Source organism: Lepus europaeus, chromosome 2, assembly GCF_033115175.1.
Source record: "Lepus europaeus isolate LE1 chromosome 2, mLepTim1.pri, whole genome shotgun sequence".
Classification (NCBI taxonomy): domain Eukaryota; kingdom Metazoa; phylum Chordata; class Mammalia; order Lagomorpha; family Leporidae; genus Lepus; species Lepus europaeus.
Window position 1 is genome coordinate 12,523,966 of NC_084828.1, and position 13,462 is coordinate 12,537,427.

A 13,462-nucleotide genomic window follows, 5' to 3' on the forward strand; every position below is an offset into this window, starting at 1 on the left:
TTTTAGGGAGCCATCGCCCTATTTTAAAACAATCCTGGGACACCCAATGTAAAATAGAAAAAAAAGATATTGACCATTGCACTTGAACCCCAGCAGTAAAAGAGGCAGAACAGGCAAGACTACAGGATCTGTAATTCTGCACCCTGGCAGCTGCCGCACAAACACCTGTCAGCTCCCTTTTAGTTCGGAGGCTGTGGATGGGGTTGAGTCTTTGCCCTCTGTCTGCCTGTCCACCAAGCATTTCCCAGGCTTCGCTTGGGAAAGAAGTGTTTAAAAAAATGGACTTTCCCTTCATTTCACAGCCAGTCAGATGAAGACAGCCACGGAAGCTGAACTCGGGTTCCGTACAAGTTTTTTAATAGAGAAAGGATCCGTCGCTCACGTGCAGTCCTTAGAGGAGAGACCTCAAAAGCTGTACAAACTGGCCTCGCAGATAAGATCATGCACTCTCCCCTTCCCCTGTCTCCCGTCCAACAGGCAGAGAGGGAAACGGGCTCAATGACCCGGGTCTCTCCTGTTACTCAGCCCAGCGCGATGATTTATGATTCCTAAGCCTGAGAATTTCGGAAGCCGCTGGACATGAAAAGAGCGAAAAATCTCCCAAGTCAAGAGAAAGAAAGGAGATGACTGGCTGGAGTGTGTTCTTCCCAGAGTCTGAAACACAACTCTGAAAGCTGTCACGGGTATGCACGGCACGGGCCCCTGCAGACAAAAAGGGTTATTTTATCCAGATTATTCCCCCACATCGCAGGGGAAAGGAACTCATTTGTAATCATCAAAGGAATGCTGACAGACTTGAAACGGGATTACACTCTATTATACTCATCCGCATTAAAGATTTGTTTTGGAGATCATTCTTGGGTTTCTTCCTCCCTGCTCCTCCACCCTGAGATGAGGCGATTTGTATTCACGGAGCATCCAAGGCAGACGATTCACAAACACGCACCTCACACGCGGGGGAACTGAGTTCCCAGCATTCGTGTTGCCTGGTTTGCTGTGCATGGAAACCTTGGCTCTCGGGTCAAAATTGACCCCAAGCATCACTTCGTTAATGCAGAAGAGAGTCAGTGTCCAGGGCCTGGGCAAGCAAGCGAGCCAAGCGTCGGAGGACATATGGTTCAGAAATGCACACATGGAAGTGCAAAATCTCAGCGTGAGCAGAGTTATCCGGAAGGTCTGCGGACACGCTGCTGAGCCCTCAGCTCCCAGGGCTGTGGCTTGGCTACTGGTTTTGGAGACTGTGACCTTCCTCAGACGCCTCGCTGATTCTTTGTCTTATCCAGGAACCAACCAAAAAGCAAGGATCCCCAGGGCAAAAATGATTTCTTTGGAGTAGTCCCTGTATCAGACCCAGTATGGTGGCTGGAGCCTGAGAAACTTCAGAATGTTTACCCAACCAGGGGAGGACACTGCTGGGTACCTCTGGCTGGAAGTCAGAGGTTGGTGGAAGAGCTCGGGTGGTTCAGCAAAATGTCTCATCATTTCAGCTGACCAAGGAACTACATATGGGTGCAGGCAGCTGATGCAGGGGTGCCTGGGTCCAAGTCCTAGCTCCGCTCTCTACTCCAGCTTCCTGCTAATGCACAAGGAGGCAGCAAGTGATGGCACAAGGACTTGGATCCCTGCTACCTTTGTGGGAGACTTGGATTGGGTTCTGGGGTCCTGGCTTCAGCCTAGCCTACCTTCAGCTTTTGTAGGGATTTGGTGAGAGAACTAGCAGATTTGGGGATCTCTCTTCTCTCTGAATTTCAAACAAAATATCTTAGAAAACATCTCTCTTGGATGACATGCTCCAAGTAGGAACACAGAAGAAAAATGGTGGCAATGTGCATTAGAAGTTATATGATTTCTTTGCTCACCATTGCTTTTCTTACTTTTTCTTGCATTCATTCTAGACTCAGTATTCTACTTCATGAAGTACGCCCTTTAGTAATTCCTTCAGAAAAGAGTTATTAGTGGCAAATTTGTATTTATTTCATATTCACCCTTAAAAATAGATTCACTGGAAAAACAAAACAAACATACTTTCCTTCCAGCTCCCTGCTAATGCACCTGGGAAGTCCAAGTACTTGGGCCCTGCACCCATGTGGAAGACCCAGATGGAGTTCCAGGTTCTTGACCTCAACTTGACTCAAATTTAGCCATTGTGGCTACTAAGGGTATGAACAGCAGATGGAATTTCTCTCCTCTCTCTCTCTTTCTTTCCTCTCTCTCCTCTCTCTCTCAGTCACTCTGCCTTTCAAGAAAATAAACAAAATAATCTTTAAAAAATACATTAACTGGAGATGTGTATGTGTGTGTGTGTGTGGACAGACAGTTGTACTTTTTCCTAAGAAGCGGAAAGTATTAGCTCCTGCTATTCCATTCCTGATCCAGCTCCCTGCTGATGCACATGGGGAGGCAGTGAATGTCACCCATGTGGGAGACCTGGCCCAGACCTCACTGGTGTGGCCATGTGGGGAGTGAACCAGAGGATGGAAAATCCCTCTCTTCTCTGTCTCTCCTCTTGATGTTTCTCTCTGCCTTTCAAATAAGTAAATAAATCTTAAAAATAAAAAATACTACTGCTTTGTCTTTAGTATTTTCTAGTTTCAATAGGCTACACATAGGTATAAATTTATAGTATTTGTCTTGCTTGAATCTGAATATATCATCAATTCTTGAAAACAAGTTCTAGGATTCCATTACTCTGAGTGCTGCCTCTTGTTTTACCTGGCTTCTCTTGCTGGAATTTGATCAAATATATGTTAAACCTTCATCTATCCCTTACATCTTATAAATTTTCTTCCACAGTTTCCATGTCATTACTTCCTTTGCTTAATTATGGATAATTTCCCTCCAGTTTTATTTTCCAGCTCATTGTTTCTCTCTTCAGCTATATCTAATCTGCTCTTTAACCCATCTAATTTATTTTTAATTTCAATGAACATATGGATATAGATGTATTCATGAATATTCTATATATATAATTTCAATGAATATGCTTTTCCATGGATATAGACATACTCATTTCTTTTTCAACATAGTTGTTTTTTCTCTATGGCCTAAGAACTCTGGTGTTGCTGCTGACCATTGCTCTTACAATGTAATTTAGAATTGTAATTCATATTCAGCAGGATTTCTCCCATAGAAATATTGAGAGCCTTGTGTTGACGACATTTCCATACAGGGAGTATCCATTTTTTTTAAGATTTATTTGAGAGGCAGAGTTACAGAGAGAGAGACAGAGACAGAGACAGAAAGAGAAATCTTCTATCCATTGGTTCACTCCCCGAGTGGCCACAATGGCTGAAGCTGGGCCAATCTGAAGCTAGGAGCCAGGAGTTTCTTCCATATCTCCCACATGGTTGCAGGGGCCAAGCACTTGGGCCATCTTCCACCACTTTCCCAGACCGTTCACAGGGAGCTGGATCAGAAGTAGAGAAGCCAGGACTTGAACCTTTGTCCAGGTGGGGTGCCAATGCCACAGGCAGAAGCTTAACCTACTAGGCCACAGCACTGGATCCCATGTGTTTGTTTTGCCATATGCTGTGACAACTGTGTTAGTTTCTTAGCTTAGGTTTCCCAAGAAAAGTAGTGTGCATTCAAAATCTAGACTCTCAAAAAGGCCCTGATTAGGGATTTTAAAGGGAAAAATTTAAAGATATATTTATTTGAAAGGTAGACCATCAGAGAAGGAGACAATGGCACACACACACACACACACAGCAAGGGAGATCCTCATTTGCTGGCTCACTCCCCAGAGGGCCACAACTGCCAGGGCTGGGCCAGGCCAAAGCCAAGGGCCAGGAACTCAGGGCCTCCCACATGGGTGGCAGGGGTCAGCTTCCCCTGTCTTCCCAGGCACGTCAGCAGGAAGCTGGGCTGGAATCTGAGCAGCAGGGACTCAATCAGCACTCCGACAGGGACCCTGCTGTCACAAGCAGCAGCTCTAGCCACTGCGTCACAACACTAGCCCTAGGACATCATTGTTTTCTCCAATCCGAACCCAAGCTGAGACAATTGTTCTAGTCATTTTCTTTGTAAGAACACTGATTTGTTTTTAATTTATCTTTTTATTAAATAGTATTCCTTCAAGGTTCTGGCTTTATACAGAGATCTTTATTCCAACTCTAGTCTGTACTGGTCTACTGTGTCATCTCCTGCCCTTATGCACCTGTTAAATCCTGGTTGTCAAGACCATCAAACCCTAGGGTAGCCACTTGGTCAGCACCAGCTAACTCCTCTGGTTCTCTGTTCCCCATTTTTGTTCCCAAAATGTTTCTTATATTCTTTCCCTTCCACATTCAAAGGATGTTTCTGTTTTGGTCACCAGTTCCTCCATATTTTCAAAAACATATTACCAAAACTAATCTACAATTAATTCTTTGGAGCTGGATGGTGTTATCTTGAGACAAGACATGGAATGAACAATACCTGTAAGTGATGGGAAAGAGAGTTAATTCCAGGGGCTGGTACTATGGCCTACTGGGTAAAGCTGCCACCTGCAGTGCCGGTATCCCATATGGGTGTAGGTTTGAGTTCCAGCTGCTCTACTTTCAATCCAGCTCCCTGCTAATGAGCCTGGTAATGCAGTGGAGGACAGCCTAAATACTTGGACCCGTGGGAGACCTGGAAGAAGCTCCTGGCTCCTGGCTTCAGCCTGACCCAGCCCTGGCCATTGTAGCCATTGGGGAGTGAACCAGCAGATGGAAGATCTCTCTCTCTCTCCTCTCCCCCCACCCCCGATTCTCTGTAATTCTGCCTTTCAAATAAATAAATAAATCTTTAAAAAAAGATTTGAGTAGTAGGTTAAGAGGTAAACAGTACCTAAGTGCCATTACTTTAAACTATTCGCAACATACTTATTTTATGCCTCGGTATTAGAAAAATTGCAGGGGAGATGGTGTTGTGGTACAGTTGACCAAGCCTCTGCCTGCAACACTGACATCCCATATCAGAGTACCATTCAAGTCTCGGCTGCTCCGGTTCCAATCCATCTCCCTGCTAATTCACTTGGGAAAGTAGCAGATGATGGCCCAAGCACTTAAAGTTGCCACCCAATTGGGAGACCCAGATGGAATTCCTGGCTCCTGGCTTCAGCCTGGTCCAGCCACTTGGGGAGTGAACCAGCAATGGAAGACTCTCTCTATATATCTCTTTGTCTCTCCCTCCATGTCTGTAAATTTGCCTGTCAGATAAACAAATAAATCTTAAAAAAAAAGAATGTGATGAGCATTAAGCTGTGAATACAGTGGACACTGGTTCAAGTCCCGGCTGCTCCACTTCTGATCCAGCTCTTTGCTATGGCCTGGGAAAGCAGTAGAAGATGGCCCAAGTGCTTGGGCCCCTGCAACCACATGGGAGACCTGGAAGCAGCTCCTGGCTCCTGGTTTCAGATCAGCACAGCTCCAGCTGTTGCAGCCATCTGGAGAGTGAACCAGTGGATGGAAGATTCTCTCTCTGCCTCTGCCTCTCTGTAACTCTGCCTTTCAAATAAATAAATAAATAAATCTATAATAATAATAATATGAACCCCATCAGTAAAAAACATTTTAAGAACACATCTTCAACATACATACAATTATTTATAAATTACATGCTATCCTATTGTCAACTCATGTGTTCCATAGAAGCAAAACCTAACTCCATTTATTTACTTTTTGGAGAGACAGAGAGATCTGCATCTCCTAGTTCACTCTTCCAAATGCCAGCAATGACCAAGACTGGGCCAGACCAAAGCTGGAAGCCCACAGCCCCAATCAGGCCTCCCACAAGAGTGGCAGGGAGCTAATTACTTGAACTGGGACTACTGCCTCCTGGGGTCTGCATTAGCAAGGAAGCTGGAGGCAGGAGCAGGAGCTGGGAACTGAATCCAGGTCGTCGAGCGTGGGATGTGGGCATCTTAACCACCAGGCTAAATGCCTGTCCCCTAACACCAAGTTCTAACATCTTTCTCCTCCATTCCTCTGGATCCCACAGGAGTGCATCCACTTCGGAATAACTGTGAGGAAAAGGTGGGCGGTACGGATGGGAAGAGGGCAGACTACTCAGTGGGTGCCTGAAACAGCGGTACACCTTCCATCAGCTACAGTCAGACGCGGGTGGACCACAGGGTTATACCGGAGCTGGAAAATTCTCATTGCCTAGTGACACAGAAGCTGCCAAAGCATCCTAACACAAGGCATTCCTCACGTGTTTGTGGTGATGCTGGCGTGACACCCACTGCACTGCCAGTATAGAAAAATACGTCCGATTACGCACATTATGTAAGAAGTCACTATGTCACCAGGCCATGTATTCACTGCACTATATGTATACCGTTGTCTCGGTCCTAGTTTACTGGAAGGGAGTATGCACGTTAGAATGACAGTGGCTCATCCATCTCGTGCTCACTGAGTCTCCTGGTTGCATGGAGAGGCCACGCCGAGTGCCTGACCCACACCATCACTGCTTGTGCGCATGTACACTGTGACATCCCCACAACAGCTAAATCACCCAGTGCCGCAGTGGTCAGAATGTGCGCCTTCATCCAGTGACCTGTGACCCTGTCTAGACAGCTCAGGCAAATTGTAGCACTTTTTTCTTTTTCCGGCCTTCTTCCCCAGCTCAGTACCCCTGAAGGCCAAATCTCTCCGTCTGGCCAGACCCCTGGGTGGAGGCTGCCTCTGTCCTGGTTTTCCTGGCTCAGTGGCCTAGGATCAGTGAGCGATCCTCCCTGGGATGAGCTCCCATCTGTGAGAATGGGGGCCAGTGTTGTGGTGCAGAGGGTTAAGCTGCCGCCTGCAACACTGACATGCCATGTGCATGTCGGTTCGAATCCCGGCTGCTCCACTTCCAATCCAGCACTCTGCTAATGCACTTGGGAAAGCAGCAGAAGCTGGCCCAAGTGCTTGGGGCCCTGCACCCACTTTGGAGAGATCTGGATGGAGTTCCAGGCTCTCATCTTTGGCCTAGTCCAGCCCCAGCCATTGTCACTATTTGGGGAGTGAATCAGCAAATGGAATTTCTCTCTTTCTCTCTCTCTCTCTCTCTCCCTCTCTCTCTCTCTCTGCCTTTCAAATAAATAAACAAATCTTTAATATATATGTATATAAGTGAGGCTAATACTGACTGCGTAGGGTTGCTATGAGAGTGAACTCAGATAACACTGAGCTCAACTAGTGTTTCCTCTGGTCCATTCTCTTCCTTCCCTGAAGTGTTGCCAGGCTGCCCTTTCCTATTATAAAGCACCTGGGAGCCCGAGGCCATCAATAACAGGAGCACTGAGCGCCCAGACGCCCCCTCTCTGCCTTAGGAACAGCCGGCAGAACATTTCCCAGCCGTGGGCATTTCTGTGGAAACGGACGTGCAGATTGAGATGCCTGGTCAAGCCCTGAAGACATTCGCTCTGTTCTTCTTGGGTTGCTGGCTGGCTTGTCACGCCATAAAAACATTTTAAGATGAAAATACCCTGGAGAGGCCAGCGCTGTGGCTCAGTGGGTTAAAGCCCTAACCTTCAGTGTCAGCATCCCATACAGGTGCCAATTTGAGTCCTTGCTGCTCCACTTCCAATCCAGCTCCCTGCTGATGCTCCTGGGAAAGCAGCAGAAGATGGCCCAAGTGCTTGGGCCCCTGCACTTGTCTGGAAGACCTGGAAGAAGCTCCTGGCTCCTGGTTTCAGCCTGTCCCAGCTCCAGTCATTGCAGCCATTTGGGGAGTGAACCAGCGGAATGGAAGCCCTCTCTCTCTCTCTCTCTCTCTCTCTCTCTCTCTCTGACTCTACCTCTCTCTTTCAAATAAATAAAATAAATCTTTGGAAGAAAGGGAGAGAGAGAGAGAGAGAGAGAGAGAGAGAGAGAGAGAGAGAGAAAATAACCACAGGAAAAAGGATGATGTGGCTAAGGTAGACTGCAGTGCGGAGGGGAGTGTGTGTGCACACAGGTGCTGGGAGGAGGTGATGAGCTGGGAAAAAGCTGCCCTGGTCTCCCTGCCAGGGCTGTGGCTCTGCAAGAACTGGTGTGGGGCAGTAGGCAGCCCTCTCCTTGGGGCCCCAGCACAGGGGCCCCCCTCTCTGTGGCACATTCAAAACATCCAGGAACTTTCAAAAAGTCTCCAGTGCCTGGCCCATGAGACCAGAGGCCGTAGGGTGGGACCTGCACACCCCCCACGTCATCCCATGTGCGACCAGGACTGCTTGATGCTTATCGGGAGGAAGAGGCAGGAAGGGAAGGCTCAAGCTGTCCAACCCACCTGTGCTGCCTCCCTGGGGACCTGAAGTTCGACGTTCTGAAATGCCTGGCCGATACAACAAAGCACTGCCGCTCAAGTTCAAGGGTTGGGCTGCCAGCGATCTTTGTCCAAACACACATGTTGCAGGCCTGGCCTCCAAGACCCTACCCTATGACCTCCATAGTGTGTTTGAAGATGGGGGCTTCAAACAGGTGATTGAGTCAAAATGAGATCATTAGAGCAGGCCCTAGCACAAGGGGATGCTGGCCTTTTTGAGAGGCGACTGGACACAGTATGTCTGCAGGAGGAAGACCCCGTGGAGACGCAGAGCGAGGAGGGTCTCTGTGAGCCCACGAGGGAGACCGCAGAAGGATCGATCTGCTCTTGGACCTGCAGCCTCCCCATCTGTGAGAACAGACTTTTCTGTGGTGCCTTTGTTGTGGCAGCCGGAGCTCGTGAACACAGTCCAACAAAGAGAACCACGTGTTGCTGGCGCGCGGCTACCGATGGCACTAGTAGAATCCCGGGCCACCTGCGTCACAGTGACTTTTCTTTGAGATCTGGGGACATTTGGGAGGAGAAGAAGGACCTTGAGGGCTGCCCCCAATCTCCCCTCCGCTTCCCTCATTCACACTTTGCGTCCCAGGGCAAAACCAAACGTGTAAACACACGGTCAGCACCACTTTGTCCAAGTGGCAGGAGTGCCCCAGGAATTCCAGTGGGAACGAGAACCATTTTCCACTCTCTCCTTCCTCTCTCCCCACTCCTACGCATAAGCCTGTCCATCGCTTTGCATTTCTTTGTGAAATGAGAAAGTCAAAGAACAGGAGAGAAAGAGAAGCAGAGAAAGGGAGCCCCAGCCTGCCCTCGGCCGAGAACCAACACAGTCCAACCATCAAAAACCAAGTCCCAAGGGGCCATGCCAGAGACACATGGACACCACGCTTGAAGGCAGAGCAAAATGGAGACGATCCCTTGGTCACACCATGGCTAGAACCAGAAAGAACACCCCTCCCTTCTCTCAGCTCTCATCTGCCCTCCAGCTGTCCGGACAAAGAGGATGCTAAGGATGACAAGACGCTTTTATTGTTGTCATTTTCTTTAAAAAAGATCAGTGATCAATTTGGACCTCTCGGGCCAAATGCTGAAATTGGGAACGCAGTCAAAAGAACAGAGCTCCGTCCCAAAGAGGGAGATGGGTGGAAGCCAAGCACATTTTGAGTGTAGGATTAAGGATCAGAGACACTAATTTTGCGTGAACGGCTCTTGCCTTCACCGGGATGTGTTTTTAATGCAGTGATGATAGCCTTCCAGTGGCCACTGGCAAACTCTCAACATCTTTGTGGAGGAGAGAGAAGAGGGGGTTTAAGGGCCTATTTCCTCGCAGGCTTGGGGGTGATTAGCACAAGTCACGAGCACGTAGGGGGAGGGGGAGGCCACCATGCCGCTTCTGGGTTATTAAGAGTGAGATCTGATGCTGGAATCCCTAGGGCAAAAAAATCAATGACCCAGGAAAACGACACCAGCTGACAGCCCCAGGGAAAGGCTCGGAAAGAGACGCAAAGAAGAGAAAGGCTTAAGTTACTTTCCAAAACTCTGCCCCATCCCCATACTGGACAGACAATGGCTGGGACCCCGGCATTCTGCCGCTTTGTTTTACAAGGATCTACCACCCCGATCCTCCTTTGCAGGGCAAAGGGGTCCCAAGCTGGCTCCATTCTCTGCCAGTTTTTGCTGTGTTCCTCTTACTTAGAAATCAAGCAGGTATTTGCTTTGCTGAGCGCTGCTGTCTAGCCCTCTGCTACCGCTGCAAGGCTTGGTGGGGGAGGGGCCTACTATCTCTTTATGGACCTGTGCTTGGTGTGTATACACTCCTCCGAGAAGGAGGAGCCTTCTTGTCCCCAGATAAATAGGCAGTCAGCTTTGAGGCCATGGGAGCTCGGAGCAATGTGATCAGATCCACTGCTTCAACCAAAATATTCGCCCAAACATCTTTAAAGTTTGGGACGTCACCCTTTTCTGCTGTTCATCACGTAGCTGGGGGCCCCTAAGAGTCCGTTAAGTTTTCATTCCAATCAGCCAACTTTGGGAGACTTATCTTTCTCTTTCTCCCCCCACCCCATGCTCTAGTAGAATGTAGGTTTCAGCATGAGTGTGCCTGAGGTTTGGGAGGACATTTATGTTTCTTTCCTTCTCCCAAAAAGGCTCCCTGCTAACTCTCTCCTTGGCGGACAACACTGATCAGAGGAAAAATGGGACCGGGCTGTGGGTAGATCTGACATCCTCACCAACTACTGCTGTCACAGGGGCATTTTAGAAACTAGACCTGCAGGCTGGCGCTGTGGTATACTGGGTTGTCTTCACCTGTGGCGCCAGCATCCCATATGGGTACTGGTTTGAGTCCTGGCTGCTCCACTTCTGATTCAGCTTCCTGCTGATGACCTGGGAAATCATTGGAAGATGGCTCAAGTGCCTGGGCTCCTGCACCCACGTGGGAAACCCGGAAGAAGCTCCTGGGTCCTGACTTCAGCCTGGCCCAACCCTGGCCCTTGCAGAAATTTGGGGAGTGAACCAGCGGAGGGAAGACTCCTCTCTGTCTCTCCCATTCTCTGTAACTCTGCTTCTCAAATAAATGAATACATCTTAAAAAAACAAAACAAAACAAAACAAAAAACAGCTGGAGCTCACTTCCATGGGGAAGGCAGAAGGAAATGGCTTCTATCATATGACTTAGACCTCTGTCAAAGCATGGGTCCCCCTCAGGAATGTGGGTGGTGACCTACACAGTGTTAAAATATTGGGACTACTTCCCTAAAGAAACAAACTCGTCCATAATCTATGAAAACAACCTAATGGTTACATCGCAGTTGGCCTAAAGCAATATTTGTTCAGTTGCAGCGCTGTCACTGGGCTTGTCGGATTCCAGTTCTTTCTTACACTAGTCAGAGCTAGGTGGTGGCTCAGCCCAGCACTGCTCTCCATCGCTCAAATCAGCAGACACAGAGCTTTTCTCGCAGCCAAGCAAGTTCTGTTAGGAACAAAAATAAGTCAATAGCATCTGAAAGGCGAGATGCATTTCACCCAGCATTTTTACCACAAAGGCTTGATCTTGCGGTGCTGGGTTTTAAGAGCTGAGGTTTGCTTGCCAAATAGGCATATCTTGGCTCCCTTCACTAGGCAGGATCCCTGCCTTGATATTAAATATTCAGAGCAAAGCACCTCTGACCTAAGGCTCTCGGCTAACAATGACATTCTCTGTAAGTGAACCAGAAGCCCAGCTCAGCTTCCAGCTGGCCAGTGTTCCTCACCGCGTACTAGTCTCCCGCACCAACAGCACCAGGGGCTCACTTCATTTACCAGAGTATCTTGCAATAGATGCTGCGTGGCCAGTACCTGCAGGACATATGCAAAGCCTGGAAGATTCCTGGGGAAGGAGAAGTGGGGTGGGGGGTGTCTCGGCTGGGCTGGGCTGGGATGGGATGGGGCAGGGTGCAGGCCTTGCCAGAGAGAGAGAAAGAGGGGAGAGAAAGAGCTGTTACAGTTGCAAGGACATTTGTACCAGAAGCAAGTGCAACCACTAAGCATCAGCACGTGTTCCTGTGGCCATGGCCAACCCTGAAACTCCTTCCTTTTAGCACAGTCGCTTCTGTAACCCCAGAACAATCTGAGATCCTCTTCCAGGGCCTGAGTTAGAATTCCCCCGAAAGAAAAGTCCCGTCGCTGACTCGGGAGGAGGAGGTCCTTGTTTCTTGTAAAGGGACTGGAGAGGGGGCGCTGGCGCACTGCGCAGGCACAGGCACGGCCCTGGGTGAGTGGGGTGGGTTGCTCCACCGGACACCCGGCCCCTGCGGGCTCCCTCCTTCCCTCCCGGTACGGGCTTCAGGCCCGGTGCGCTCCGGGCTAGTCTTCTGGCACGGATACCCGGGAGGCTGGCTGGGACGCCCCAGACTCCGCGGGTGGCAAACAGAACGCAACTCCTCCAACCACAACACGTGTACTCCAAAAAGCGGGGCGCGGTACAGGGCTCAACCTCGGGCGCCTCCAGCGAACGCGCGAGCGCGTCCAGGCCAGATCCGCGATGTTGGGAAATTAAGGTCAGCGGCGGGGCGAGAAGCCCTGACAACACCACACATGCTTCCTTGCCAAGGGCTCACATCAGGCAAGGAGACTACGAACGCGCCTCAACTTTAATTCAACTTGGCCGTGGCCCTTGGGAGCCAGCAGCCAAGGGCTCCGCCGGCGCACGGCGGCGCGGGGGGCGCACGACGACAGCGCGCGCACTTACCGGAGAAGTCCGTGAGCGCGGCGATCTCTTTGGAGCAAACCAGGACGGTGCAGTAGAAGAGGCGCAGGAGCTGCCCCGGCGGCTCTACCTGCCGGCGGAGGCCGGGATGCTGCGCGGGCTGGGGCGCGGGCGGCGGGCGCGCGTGTCCCAGCAGGAGCATGGTGCGCGGCGGGGCGCGGGCCCGGGGCGCGCGGGGGATTGCCGGGCTCTGGGTGGCGTCACATGGCGGGGCGAGCGGGTGGCTAGCGGCTCCGCGGCCCCCAGCCGCCTCCCGGCCCAGGCTGCCCGAGTCTCCTCCCCGCGCGGCCGGGCCCCGGCTCCCCAGCAAAGGGGAGGGGGCGGAGACCTGGGGCGGGGCGAGGAGCCCCGGGAAGGATCCGCGTAGTTTCCCCGAGAGGAAATCTCCGCTGCCGCCGCCGCCGCACCGGAGGAAGCGAGGGGGCTGGCAGGGAAAGCGTCGCCTTCGCGAGCCCCCACGGCTGCCGAGGCCGGTCCCTGGCGCGCTGCCCGCCGCCGCCAAGGGCGCTCAAAATAGCGTCCCAGGGCCGGGCAACGCCAGCGCCTTCCAGGCCGGGGTCGCAGCCCCGGAGACGACCCGTCACCCCGTGCCCGGCCCGCGCTGGCTGCGTGCCAGCTCACCCCGGCCGCGGCAGGAGCGCGGCCGGTGCCCGTGACGCACTTTGGAGCCAGCGCCGCGCGTGCAGTGTGGGCGCCTCCAGGGCGGGGCGGAGCGGGGCCAGCGGGAAGGTGGGGTCCTGGAGGCGTGGGGTCGCGGCGCCGCCACCCCTGCTCCGGCCGGGCGGGGTGCCGGAGCGCGCACTCATCCCATGTCCCAGAAAGCCACCTTGAGCCCCGGCGTTTAACCCAGGTTCGCGCAACCTGGACAGGAACGAGCCGGGGGTCTCCACGCGGGGCTGATGGCTCCCGAGCGGGTTTCCTCTCTCTCTCTCTCTCTCTCTCTCTCTCTCTCTCTCTCTCTCTCTCTCT

The 13,462-nt window shown here is 51.2% G+C and overlaps 1 protein-coding gene across 4 annotated transcripts in view; it reads right to left on the reverse strand.

Moving 5' to 3' along the window:
• The window catches only part of EVA1C (eva-1 homolog C), a 90,056-nt gene extending 77,398 nt beyond the window's left edge, over positions 1-12,658 (reverse strand). For 3 of the 4 annotated variants that reach the window (XM_062206090.1, XM_062206070.1, XM_062206059.1), the window contains exon 1: positions 12,476-12,650. In XM_062206090.1, coding sequence (XP_062062074.1) covers positions 12,476-12,635 — 160 coding nt within the window. In that variant the 5' untranslated portion in view covers positions 12,636-12,650. Of the gene's footprint in view, positions 1-12,475 lie in introns of all 4 variants that reach the window. The other variant, XM_062206082.1, reaches the window with a different exon arrangement.
• Positions 12,659-13,462: the final 804 nt, after the last annotated feature.